General features: G+C 43.3%; 1 protein-coding gene across 1 annotated transcript in view; it reads left to right on the top strand.

The window, feature by feature from the left end:
- Positions 1 to 14302, top strand: part of ric8b (RIC8 guanine nucleotide exchange factor B) — a 56593-nt gene that overhangs the window by 657 nt on the left and 41634 nt on the right. The window contains exon 2 of the mRNA XM_067999206.1: positions 1634 to 1681. Coding sequence (XP_067855307.1) covers positions 1634 to 1681 — 48 coding nt within the window. The remainder of the gene's footprint in view (positions 1 to 1633; positions 1682 to 14302) is intronic.

Below are 14302 nucleotides of genomic sequence, written 5' to 3'. Positions count from 1 at the left end.
CCCCAAACCCGGGAACATCCCCCAAAACCCCAAACCGGGAACATCCCCCAGACCCCAAACCGGGAACATCCCCCCAAACCCGGGAACATCCCCCCAAAACCCCAAAACCGGGAACATCCCCCCAAAACCCCAAACCGGGGAACATCCCCCCAAAACCCCAAACCGGGGAACATCCCCCCAAAACCCCAAACCGGGGAACATCCCCCCAAAACCCCAAACCGGGGAACATCCCCCCAAAACCCCAAACCGGGGAACACCCCCCAAAACTGGATCCCGGGGACATCCCCCCGGATCCCGGGAATATCCCCAAACCCGGGAACATCCCCCCAAAACCCCAAACCCGGGAACATCCCCCCAAACCCGGGAACATCCCCCCAAAACCCCAAACCCGGGAACATCCCCAATCCCGGGACTGCCCCCAAAAACCCCAATCCCGGGAACAACCCTGGAACATCATCTCTATCATTCACTGCCCTATTATAACTTGCTGTGCTTCTATAAATGCGTTTGAAAAAGATTAATATTTTCTAAATGGGGAATTGTTGCATGTAGATTCATGTCAAAGTTTGTTACTCAGAGTTTACTCCTTTTTGAAAGGAACGAACGGTATAAACTTACTGCAAAGCTTTAGAATTGGATGGTAGGGGCAGGATATGTCACACGATGAATTCATTGAATAGTTAATAATTGTAATAACTTCCTTGTCAACTCTCAAGTAATGTGCAAAAACAGCAACTCGGATGTGGTCTCTTGTGCAGGGTAGATTTTAGAAGGCCAGAGGGGAGAATATTTGAGAAGTTGAATGTGGAGATGATGAAAGTTTGGATGAGGCTTTCAGCAGTAGTGGGCTGAAGGCAAGCGATGTTGTGGAGATGAAGGCAGGCAGTTTTGGTGATGGAAAGGCTATGGGGTTGGAAGCTGAGAACACAACAACAACTAGCATTTATATAGCACTTTTAACGTAGTAAAACTCAGGGTTAAACATGAGTGAGTGAGCGGAGAGGAGGGGGATGGTGCAGCTTTTCAGTAAAAGTGTTTATTCCATCTCAATCATGCATCCACTTCTCTCTCCAATGTGATAACTATGGAATAAGTTTATAATTTTGGTAGATCATTCTGTTCACTCACTTCCAAGGAAAGTTATCTGTGAGCAGCAATTTTGACATGAATCTACAGATAATAATTGTACAAAAGCAATGTTTTTTATTATAATATTATGTCATGCTAGTTTCCTCATTTGCTGCTACTTTGAATTAAGTACAAGCAGCAAATAAAGGAACGCAGCAATTTAGTAGTATTCTACTTTGAAGAGTATCAATAATCCTGTCCTTTAATCTATTCATGGAGCATGGGCTGAATCTGAGATGAGAGCAGGTGCATAAACAATTTAGATTTGACTATTTTACACAGAGGGAGATAAAACCGTGCAGTGGACATCTCGGGGAGGTGGGGGAGGGCAGATAGTGTGGGAAAATTTTCGGTAGAATTGGAGAGATATTTGAGGGAGTTATTAAGTAACTGAGCATTATTAAGTTTTTAGAACTGGCCAGATGGGTTATAGAGCCTTTTGTAGTAGTATTACTTTCCTATCTTCCTGATATTGCAATCATTTACTGTGTGTCTTAATTAACAGAACAGTCGAACTTTCACATTTGAACTAAACGAGGAAGAAGAGAGAAAGGTAAGAAACTGGCAATCACTGGTCAGGCCTCAGCTGGAGTATTGTGTCCAATTCTGGGCACCACACTTTACGAAGGATGTCAAGGCCTGAGAGAGGGTACAGAAGAGATTTACTAGAATGGTGCCAGGGATGAGGGACTTCAGTTATGTGGCGAGACTGGAGAAGCTGGGATTGTTCTGCTTAGAACAGAGAAGGTTAAGGGGAGATTTGATAGAGGTGTTCAAAATCATGAAGGGTTTTGATACAGTAAATAAGGAGGGACTGTTTCCAGTGGCAGGAGGGTCGGTAACCAGAGGACACAGATTTAAGGTGATCGGCAACAGAGCCAGAGGTGACATGAGGAAACATTTTTTTACGCAGCGAGTTGTTACAATCTGGAATACACTGCCTAAAAAGGTGGTGGAAGCAGATTCAATAATAACTTTCAAAAGGGAATTGGATAAATACTTGAAGGGAAAAAATTTGCAGAGCTATGGGTAAAGAGCAGGGGGATGGGACTAACTGGATAGCGGGTTATTCTCAGGTTGGCAGGCTGTAACTAGTGGGGTGCAACAAGGATCAGTGCTTGGGCCTCAGCTATTTACAATCTATGTTAATGACTTAGATGAAGGGACTGAGTGCAATGTACCAAGTTTGCTGATGATACAAAGCTAGGTGGGAAAGTAAACTGTGAGGAGCACACAAAGAGCTGCAAAGGGATATAGACAGATTAAGTGAGTGGGCAAGAAGGTGGCAGATGGAGTATAATGTGGGAAAATGTGAGGTTATTCACTTTGGTAGGAAGAATAGAAGAACAGAATATTTTTTAAATGGTGAGAAACCATTAAATGTTGATATTCAGAGAGACTTGGGTGTCCTCGTACAAGAAACACAAAGTTAGCATGCAGATACTGCAAGGAATTAGGAATGCAAATGGCATGTTGGCCTTTATTGCAAGGGGGTTGGAGTACAAGAGTAAGGAAGTTTTGCTACAATTGTACAGGGCTTTGTTGAGACCTCACCTGGAGTACTGTATACAGTTTTGGTCTCCTCATCTAAGGAAGGATATGCTAACCTTAGAGGCGGTGCAACAAAGGTTCACTAAATTAATTCCTGGGATGAGAGGGTTGTCTTATGAGGAGAGGTTGAGTAGAATGGGCCTATACTCTCTGGAGTTTAGAAGAATAAGAGACAATCTCATTGAAGCATATAAGATTCTGAGGGGGCTTGACAGGGTAGATGCTGAGAGATTGTTTCCCATGGCTGGAGAGTCTAGAACTAGGGAGCATAGTCTCAGGATAAGGGGTCAGCCATTTAAGACTGAGATGAGGAGGAGTTTCTTCACTCAGAGGGTTGTGAATCTTTGGAATTCTCTACCCCAGAGGGCTGTGGATGCTAAGTCGTTGAATATATTCAAGGCTGAGATGGATAGATTTTTGGATGATATGGGGATCAGGCAGGAAAGTGGAGTTGAGGTTGAAGATCAGCCATGAACTGATTGAATGGTGGAGCAGGCTCGAGGGGCCGCATGGCCTACTCCTGCTCCTATTTCTTATGTTCTTATGTTGTTAATGTTCCTTCAAAGAGCCAGCACAGGCACGATGGGCCGAATGACCTCCTCCTGCGCTGTACCTATTATGATTCTATGATACTTCATGATGCCCCAGGAATATTTTCTTTAAATGCAAAGCCACGTAATGGTAAATAAACTATTGGTCTGCTTTGGCTTTCAGATCTTGAATACCAATCCTATTGTACAAATCTGTGGACTTAGAGTTAACTAAAACTTGATAGCTTCTGTCCTTATAACTTTTATATATTTTTGTAATGCAGTTTAAATGGCAGTTAATTTTAGCAGAGAAAGTAGATGGGCTCATATTGCATGAGACTCCTGCTGGTGACGCCGAGTTTGTGAAGCACAGACTCCTTGTAGCCGGTAAAACCACTGGAACTTGCTGCGACCCCAGATTTACCAGACTGCTGGTTTTAGAGTCCCAGCAGCTTTACATTTGTCTTGGAGCCAGCTGCAGGAACCCAGGAGCACAGTGCAATATCAAACCACCTTTACAAAATTACAGCACATTTGGTTTTCAGTTTAAGCATCAAGATGTCCCCTGCAGGGTGAAGAGCGGGAACACAGGCCATTCTGTTTGGAGGTAGTTTTTACTGTGCTGTCTTTTACAATAACAACCAACTTGTAAGTGCCTTTAACGTAATAAAATGTCAGAAGTCACTTAAAGCTACTGTAATTCATTTTCAATATCACGGATACTAACATAGAAAGATTTATGTTGACGTAACACCTTTCAGGTCCTCAGGATGTCCCAAAACATGTGACTGAGTGGGTTCGGGATCAGGTGTAGTCATTGGGAACAATATTGAAGGGAGAGTCAATCCTGAATACTGTTACTGCTCCCATTCATCTGATTACGAACCATAAACCTCTACTCCCAACTAAATTAATCACTTACAATACATAATTGTCAAATTAGAATGATATTAGTGTCCATTGCGAGCATAGAATCGTTACAGCACAGAAGGAGGCCCTTCGGCCCATCGAGCCTGTGCCGGCTCTTTGTAAGAGTCTCATTCCCCCGCTCTTTCCCCGTAGCCCTGCAAATTTTTTCTCTTCAAATATTTATCTAATTCCTTTTTGAAAGCCATGATTGAATCTGTTTCCACTACCCTTTCAGGCAGCACATTCCAGATCCTAACCATTTGCTGTATTAAAAAGTTTTTCCTCATGTCGCCTTTTGTTCTTTTGCTAATCACCTTAAATCTGGTTCTCGATCCTTCCGCCAATGGGAACAGTTTCTCTTTATTTACTTTATCTAACCCCGTCATGATTTTAAACACTTCTATCAAATCTCCTCTCAGCCTTCTCTGCTCTAAGGAGAACAACCCAAGCTTCTTCAGTCTATCGACATATACTGAAGTCCTTCATCCATGGAACCATTCTAGTAAATCTTTTCTGCACCCTCTCTAAGGCCTTCACATCCTCCCTAAAGTGCAGTGCCCAGAAGTGGACACAATACTCCAGTTGTGGTCGAACCAGTGTTTTATAAAGGTTCAACATAACTTCCTTGCTTTTGTACTCCATACCTCTATTTATAAAGCCTCGGATCCCGTATGCTTCATTAACTGCTTTCTCAACCTGCCCTGCCACCTTCAAAGATTTGTGCACATACCACCCCAGGTCTCTGTTCCTGCACCCCCTTTAGAATTGTACTATTTAGTTTATATTGCCTTTCCTCACTCTTCCTGTCAAAATGTATCACTTCCCACTTCTCTATGTTAAATTTCATCTGCCACGTGTCCGCCCATTCCACCAGCCTGTCTATATCCTCTTGAAGTCTATCACTATCCTCCTCGCTGTTCACTACACGTCCAAGTTTGGAGACATCTGCAAATTTTGAAATTGTGCCCTGTACACCCAAGTCCAAGTCATTAATATATACCAAAAAAAAGCAGTGGTCCCAGTACCACTGGGGAACACCACTGTACACCTTCCTCCAGTCTGAAAAACAACTGTTCACCACTAGTCTCTGTTTCCTGCCACTTAGCCAATTTTGTATCCATGCTGCCACTGTCCCTTTTATTCCATGGGCTTCAATTTTGCTGACAAGCCAATTATGTGGCACTTTATCAAACGCCTTTTGAAAGTCCATATACACCTCATTGACCCTCTCTGTTACCTCATCAAAAAACTCAATCAAGTTAGTTAAACACGATTTGCCTTGAACATCTGTGCTGGCTTTCCTTAATTAATCCACACTCGTCCAAGTAACTATTAATTTTGTCCCGGATTATCGTTTCTAAAAGCTTCCCCACCAGCGCGGTTAAACTGACTGGCAGGTAGTTGCCGGGTTTACTTATAACAATGTAACTTATAACAATGAACAAGTTTGCATGACAGCAACTTTGTCCTGTTTAAAAAGTGGGGTAACCCAGATTGAAGATCATTTTGACTTAATTTCACTTAATTTCTGAGAGGCAAAATATCTGTAAATAGATGCTATGTTTGCCTTACAGCCGCCAGCCCTTTGATATGGGTGTGAATTGGGCTGCACACTTTTCAAACTGACGAGCTCGGAGAGTGGTTGGCTCACAGGCTTCAAGTGAAACATTCTACCTGAGGCAAGAAACTGATCACAAGAGAAGGAACGAACAAACTTGCACTAGCGCCTTTCACAACCTCAGGACATCCCAAAGCGCTTCACAGCCAATGAAATACTTTTTGAAGTGCAGGCATTGTTGCATTGTAGGGAAAGACAGCAGCCAATTTGCGCACAGCAAGGTCCCACAAACAGCAATGAGATAAATATCCAGATAATCTGTTTTTAGTGATGTTGGTTGAGGGATAAATATTGGCCAGGACACCGGGGAGAACTCCCCTGCTCTTCTTCGAGTAGTACCATGGGATCTTTTATCGCCACCTGAGAGGGCAGACAGGGCCTCGGTTTAACGGCACATCCAACAGTGCAGCACTCCCTCAGTTATGCAGCCTAGTGACAATGATAGCCTAGATTATGGGCTCAAGTCTCTGGAGTGGGGCTTGAACTCATTCCCTTCTGACTCAGGTGAAGGCGGTGTCAGAAGGAACTGAGATAGCAAATTGTTCTTTAAGTGGACATTCTATATATTGTAACATTTTACTTGTGCTGTGCAGTATATAGACGGAATATCCTTCTGTAAATTAATTGTAAATATGTTTTAGTTTTAGCCTGTGATATTTTCTGTTATTCAGTAGAGTGAAGGTGTAGTGGGAATTCTGCATAAGTTCCAATAAGTAAGGTATCACAATCAGGTTTAATTGTTGGACATGGACTGCATTACTCTGCCAAACAGAAAGCAAAAGATACGGATTTCAGATTGTATGGAAGGTAAGAAATTGCTGACAGCCCATTTGGATGAGAAAGCGGTAGTTGAAGATCCTAAATGGCAACAGGCTTGTTTTATTTTGATGTTTAAATTCTCTCTTCATAGTAGTTGAAAGATTAATGAAGTCTGAATGAGCCAGTAAATATCTTAAAGGCAAAAGCTTGCAATTTGAGTCCAGCGTTATTTAATTCTGACTTTGCAAATTAAGCTTTTTAGATCATACAGAAGCTTTTTGTTCTGCTTGTGTGTTAGCATTTACATTAGGCCTAAAGTTGCTTTTTCTTGATTTACTGGTAATTTGCCTAGTCATTCCATGATGGTACAACCTCCTAGTCCATAGTGCAGCTACTGTAGTTAACGGACATTCCAAATGTGTGTTCTTTGAACTGCAGATGCCACGCAAGTATTTAAAGGAGGGTTATGCAAAACATGAACGCCTTCTCTTCCAGTAAATTAATCCAATTATAACCTGGTCTGATGTCACCTTACCATAAATTCCTGCTGTCATTTAACCTGAAGATCTGCAGAAAAACATAAGAACAAAAAATGAAATATGTATAAATAATGATTGGGAGCACATCAAAACGAATACTGTGTGGGATTGGATGAATCTGTAAACTGCTCAGTTTTCATTGCTTATTTGCTGCATCACAATACTATGGTAAGGTACCTTGGATTATGATATAAATATTTGATTTTGATTGTGACAAAAATAAAACATTTATGTCCATGATTTAGCTTGGTAATGGCTTCTTAATTACCACAGTACATAAGGAGTTAAAATCCAGCTTCACTCACAGGAATGATATCCCTGCTTAACTTGATTTTTTGTTGCAACGTGCGGACATTCGGTGTGATATGTGTTTGATTGACAGCTCTATTCAAAACCTCCTCTTCCCCCAATCAAAGAGAAAATCCACAATCCTCATATCAACCATGCATCACTTTTACCCACCAAAGTTCTTACCATCATGTGAACTGGGCGATAGTAATCACAATGATCAAGTTTGACATGATCCAGGATTCAGAAACACCAAGGGCCAGAAGCCAGACATATAATTTCACCGGAACTAACTCCAGTGGAGCAGTTTAAGCAAATTGATTGGGGGTCTTCGGTCAAGAACAGGTGGAATTCCTTTAAGGGCATAATACGCAGGATAAATACTACGACGATCAAATGTAGATTGAACGAGTGCGACCCGAAATGGATCAGCTAATCAACTGGAAGAAAATAAGTAGGAAGAAAAAACTGTACAAGTTTTGCAGGGAGAATGCTGACGGGAGTTTACTGGGATGAATATAGTATGTGGAAACATTTTAAAAGGGTGGTTAGAAGTCCAAAGACGGAACTGGAGAAAAGCATAGCTACAGATACAAAACATCAATAAGAAATTCTTTCAGTACTATTATGGTAAAAGAGTCGGAGAAGTGGTGAAAACCATAAAAAAAAATTTTAAAACTCAGCTGAAACCAAGGATGAGCACACGATACTTAATATTCTGAATGAAATACTTCCTCCGAGTAGTCACAAGGGAAGACATGAGCTCCTCGTACAAGAAACACAGAAAGTTAGCATGCAGGTACAGCAAGCAATTGGGAAGGCAAATGGAATGTTGACCTTTATTGCAAGAGGGTTGGAATACAAGAGTAAGGAAGTCTTACTACATCAATACAGGGCTTTGGTGAGACCTCACCTGGAGTACTGTACATAGTTTTGCTCTCCTTACCTAAGGAAGAATTTCCTTGCCTTAGAGGTGGTGCAATGAAGGTTCGCTAGATTGATTCCTGGGATGAGAGGGTCCTCCAATGAGGACACCATCCAACGTGTTGTGTGGCACTACCACCGTGCTAAATGGGATAGATTCAGAACAGATCTAGCAGCTCAAAACTGGGCATCCATGAGGCACTGTGGGCCATCAGCAGCAGCAGAATTGTATTCCAGCACAATCTGTAACCTCATGGCCCGGCATATTCCTCACTCTACCATTACCAACAAGCCAGGGGATCAACCCTGGTTCAATGAGGAGTGTAGAAGAGCATGCCAAGAGCAGCACCAGGCGTACCTAAAAATGAGGTGCCAACCTGGTGAAGCTACAACTCAGGACTACATGCATGCTAAATAACGGAAGCAACGTGGTATAGACAGTGCTAAGCGATTCCACAACCAACGGATCAGATCAAAGCTCTGCAGTCCTGCCACATCCAGTTGTGAATGGTGGTGGACAATTAAACAACTAACGGGAGGAGGAGGCTCTCTAAACATGCCCATCCTCAATGATGGCGGAGTCCAGCACTTGAGTGGAAAAGACAAGGCTGAAGCGTTTGCTATCATCTTCGGCCAGAAGTGCCAAGTGGATGATCCATCTCGGCCTCCTCCTGATATCCCCACCATCACAGCAGTCCGTCTTCAGCCAATTCGATTCACTCCACGTGATATCAAGAAACAGCTGAGTGCACTGGATATAGCAAAGGCTATGGGCCCCGACAACATCTCGGCTGTAGTGCTGAAGTCTTGTGCTCCAGAACTAGCTGCGCCTCTAGCCGAGCTGTTCCAGTACAGCTACAACACTGGCATCTACCCGACAATGTGGAAAATTGCCCAGGTATGCCCTGTCGACAAAAAGCAGGACAAATCCAATTACCGCCCCATCAGTCTACTCTCAATCATCAGCAAAGTGATGGAAGGTGTCGTCGACAGTGCTATCAAGTGGCACTTACTCACCAATAACCTGCTCACCGATGCTCAGTTTGGGTTCCGCCAGGACCACTCTGCTCCAGACCTCATTACAGCCTTGGTCCAAACATGGACAAAAGAGCTGAATTCCAGAGGTGAGGTGAGAGTGACTGCCCTTGACATCAAGGCAGCATTTGTCAGAGTGTGGCACCAAGGAGCCCTAGTAAAATTGAAGTCAATGGGAATCGAGGGGAAAACTCTCCAGTGGCTGGAGTCATACCTAGCACAAAGGAAGATGGTAGTGGTTGTTGGAGGTCAATCATCTCAGCCTCAGGACATTGCTGCAGGAGTTCCTCAGGGCAGTGTCCTAGGCCCAACCATCTTCAGCTGCTTCATCAATGACCTTCCCTCCATCATAAGGTCAGAAATGGGGATGTTCGCTGATGATTGCACAGTGTTCAGTTCCATTCGCAAATCTTCAAATAATGAAGCAGTCCGAGCCTGCATGCAGCAAGATCTGGACAACATCCAGGCTTGGGCTCGTAAGTGGCAAGTAACATTCGTGCCAGGCAATGACCATCTCCAACAAGAGAGAGTCTAACCACCTCCCCTTGACGTTCAACGGCATTACCATCGCCGAATCCCCCACCATCAACATCCTGGGGGTCACCATTGACCAGAAACTTAACTGGACCAGCCATATAAATACTGTGGCTACAAGAGCAGGTCAGAGGCTAGGTATTCTGCAGCAAGTGACTCACCTCCTGACTCCCCAAAGCCTTTCCACCATCTACAAGGCACAAGTCAGGAGTGTGATGGAATACTCTCCACTTGCCTGGATGAGTGCAGCTCCAACAACACTCAAGAAGCTCGACACCATCCAGGATAAAGCAGCCCACTTGATTGGCACCCCATCCACCACCCTAAACATTCACTCCCTTCACCACCGGCACACAGTGGCTGCAGTGTGTACCATCCACAGGATGCACTGCAGCAACTTGCCAAGGCTTCTTCGACAGCACCTCCCAAACCCGCCACCTCTACCACCTAGAAGGACAAGAGCAGCAGGCGCATGGGAACAACACCAACTGCACGTTCCCCTCCAAGTCACACACCATCCCGACTTGGAAATAAATTGGTGTTTCTTCATCGTCGCTGGGTCAAAATCCTGGAACTCCCTTCCTAACAGCACTGTGGGAGAACCTTCACCACACGGACTGCAGCGGTTCAAGAAGGCGGCTCACCACCACCTTCTCAAGGGCAATTAGGGATGGGCAATAAATGCCGGCCTCGCTAGCGACACCCACATCCCATGAATGAATTTTAAAAAAAGTTGAGTAAAATGGGCCTATACTCTCCAGAGTATAGAAGAATGAGAGGTGATCTCATTTAAACATGTGATATTCTGAGGGGGTTTGACAAGGTGGAGGCTGAGGTTGTTTCTGGCTGGAGTGTCTCGAACTAGGGGGCATAGTCAGCCATTTAAGACTGAGATGAGGAGGAATTTCTTCACTCAGAGGGTTGTGAATCTTTGGAATTCTCTACCCCAAAGGGCTGAGTATATTCATGGCTGAAATGGATAGATTTTTGGACTCTAGGGTAATCAAGGGATATGGGGATCAGGCAGGAAAGTGGAGTTGAGGTCGAAGGTCAGCCATGATCTTATTGAATGGCAGCGCAGGCTTGAGGGGCCTACTCCTGCTCCTATTTCCTATGTTTTTACATGCCCTCTCCCTTTTGATATAAAAATAGAAATCCTAACTGGAACTTAAGAGCTTAGGCAAATACATCTCCAGGGTATTTATCACAGAGTACTATGGGAGGAAAATTGTGAGGCACTGACAGTCACGATGAGGGTGTTGATGAACACTGTGACGGTCTTGGTGGATTGGGAACAGGCTAATATAGTGTCCATTTCAAAAAGCCAACACTGCCAACCACAGTCCCTTCAGACTTACTCCAACAGTGCAAAATAATGGAATTGATTACTTGGATGATTATCTAGCGAATACTAGGCACGTGGATTCAGAAGGGGAAGATGATGCTTGACCAAGCTCCTTGATGTTTCTGAGGAAGTGATATCCCAACGAAGTTTCTCATGGAAGTCTACTAGTTTTAGCTCAAAACAATGGGAATTCAGGATAAAACTTGGGAATGGATAAGAAATTGGACAAAGGGTAGAAAGCGGTGGTTACTTGTTTGAGGAGATATGTTGGGGGGGGCGGGGTTTTGAAGGTTCTGAGTGGATCATTGTTTGGAATCAAACAACAACCCTTCACATTTATATAGCGCCTTTAACATAGTAAAACATCCCAAGGCGCCTCAGGAGCGATTTATCAAACAAAATTCATTACCGAGCCACATAAGGAGATATTAGGACAGGTGACAAAAAGCTTGGTCAAAGAGGTAGGTTTTAAGGAGCGTCTCAAAGGAGGAGAGTGAGATAGAGAGGTTTAGGGAGGGAATTCCAGCGCATAGGGCCTAGGCAGCTGAAGGCACGGCCGCCAATGGTGGAGCAATTAAAATCGGGGATGCGCAAGAGGCCAGAATTGGAGGAGCGCAGAGATCTTGCTCGGTTGTAGGGCTGGAGGAGGTTACAGAGATAGGGAGGGGCGAGACCACGGAAGGATTTGAAATTAAGGATTAGAATTTTAAAATCGAGGCATTGCCACACCGAGAGCCAATGTAGGTCAGCGAGCACCGGGGAGATGGGTGACGGGACTTGGTGCGAGTAGGATGCCTAAAAAAGAACATAAGAAATAGGAGCAGGAGTCGGCCATATGGCTCCTTGAGCCTGCTCTGCCATTCAATAAGATCGTGGCTGATCTTCTACCTCAACTTCACTTTCCCGCCCTATCTCCATATCCCTTGATTCCCTTAGTGTCCAAAAATCTATCTATCTATCTATCTCAGCCTTGAATATACTCAATGACTGAGCATCCACAGCCCTCTAGAGTAGAGAATTCCAAAGATTCACAAACTTCTGAGTGAAGAAATTTTTCCTCATCTCTGTCCTAAATGGCTGACCCCTTATTTTGAGACTATGCCCCCTAGTTCTAGACTCTCCAGCCAGGGGTATCAATCTCTCAGCATTTACCCTGTCAAAGCCTTATAAGAATTTTATATGTTTCAATGAGATCCCCTCTCATTCTTATAAACTCCAGAGAATATAGGCCCATTCTACTCATTCAATCTGCATAGGACAACCCTCTCATCCCAGGAATCAATCTAGTGAACCATTGTTGCACCCCCTCTAAGGCGAGTATATCCTTCCTTAGGTAAGGAGACCAAAACTGTACACAGTACTCCAGGTGAGGTTTCACTAAGAGCCCTATATCATTGCAGCAAGACCTCCTTACTCTTGTACTCCAGCCCCCTTGCAATAAAGGCTAACAACCATTTGCCTTCTTAATTGCTTGTCGTACCTGCATGTTGACTTTCTGCCATTCATGTACGAGGACACCCAAATCTCTCTGACTACCAACATTTTTTAGTCTCTTACCTTTTTAAAAAAAAATTCTGCTTTTCTATTCTTCCTACCAAAGTGGATAATTTCACATTTCCCCACATTATACTCCATCTGCCACATTCTTGTCCTCTCACTTAACCTGTCTATATACTCTTGAAGCCTCATTCAGCTTACTTTCCCACCTAGCTTTGTATCATCAGCAAACTTGGATACATTGCACTCTGTCCCCTCATCTAAGTCATTGATATATATTGTAAACAGCTGAGGCCCAAACACCGATCCTTGCGGCACCCCACTAGTTACAGCCTGCCAGCCCGAAAATGACCTGTTTTTTCCTACTCTGTTTTCTGTCCGTTATCCAATCCTCAATCCATGCCAATATATTACCCCTAATCCCATGAGCCCTAATCTTGTGTAACACCCGTTTGTGTGGCACCTTATCGAATGCCGTTTGAAAATTCAAATATACTACATCCACTGGTTTCCCCCTTATCTACCCTGCTAGTTACACCCTGAAAAAGCTCTCATAGATTTGTCAATCACGATTTCCCTTTCATAAAACCACATTGACTCTGCCTAATCATATTATGATTTTATAAGTGCCCTGTTTTTAAGTGTCCTTAATGATAGATTCCAGCATTTTCCCTACTTTTAATGTCAGACTAACTTGCCTATAATTCCATGTTTTCTCTCTCCCTTCTTTCTTGAATAGCAGGGTTACATTTGCTGCCTTCCAATCTATGGGGACCATTCTAGAATCTACATTATGTTCCTCACCCCCATTAGACCCCTGGTTCCCCATTATTTCTGGTATGTTTATTGTGTCTTCTACTGTGAAGACAGATATAAAATAGTTATTTAACGTCCCTGGCATTTCCTTATTCCCCATTATAATTTCTCCTGTCTCTGCTTCTAAGAGACCCACATTTACTTTCGCTAATCTCTTCCTTTTTACATACTTGTAGAAGCTCTTCCAGTCTGTTTTTGTATTTCTTGCTAGTTTACTCTCGTATTCAATTTTCTCCCTCTATCAATTTCTTGGTCATCCTTTGCTGATTTCTAAAACCCTCCCAATCCTCAGGCTTACTATTCTTTTTGGCAACATTGTAAGCCTCTTCTAATCTAATACTATCCTTAACTTCTCTAGTTAGCCGCGGTTGGATCACTTTTCCGGTGGAGTTTTTATTCCTCAAGGGAATGTATATTCATTGAGAATTATGAATTATTTCTGTAAATGTTTGCCATTGCTTATCTACTGTCATATCTTTTAATCTAACTTCCCAATCTACCTTCGACAACTCACCCCTCATACCTACATAATTGGCTTTGTTTAAATTTAAGACCCTTGTTTCAGACTTAGCTACATCACTCTCAAACTCAATATGAAATTCTATCATATTATGATCACTCTGCCCCAGAGGATCCTTAACTATAAGGTTACTAATTAACCCTGTCTCATTACATAACACTAGATCTAAAATAGCTTGTTCCCTAGTTGGTTCCTCGACATATTGTTCTAGAAAACTGTAACTATGGTTTCTAATTTGCTGGATTCAGAAACTCAATGCAAATTTGCATATGAGACCAAACTTGGAGGGGCAGTCGATTCTGAAGAGAC

This window comes from Heptranchias perlo, chromosome 18 (genome assembly GCF_035084215.1).
Source record: "Heptranchias perlo isolate sHepPer1 chromosome 18, sHepPer1.hap1, whole genome shotgun sequence".
NCBI lineage: Eukaryota > Metazoa > Chordata > Chondrichthyes > Hexanchiformes > Hexanchidae > Heptranchias > Heptranchias perlo.
Note: the sequence above shows the minus strand (reverse complement) of the source record. Positions and strands in the feature narration are given on the sequence as shown.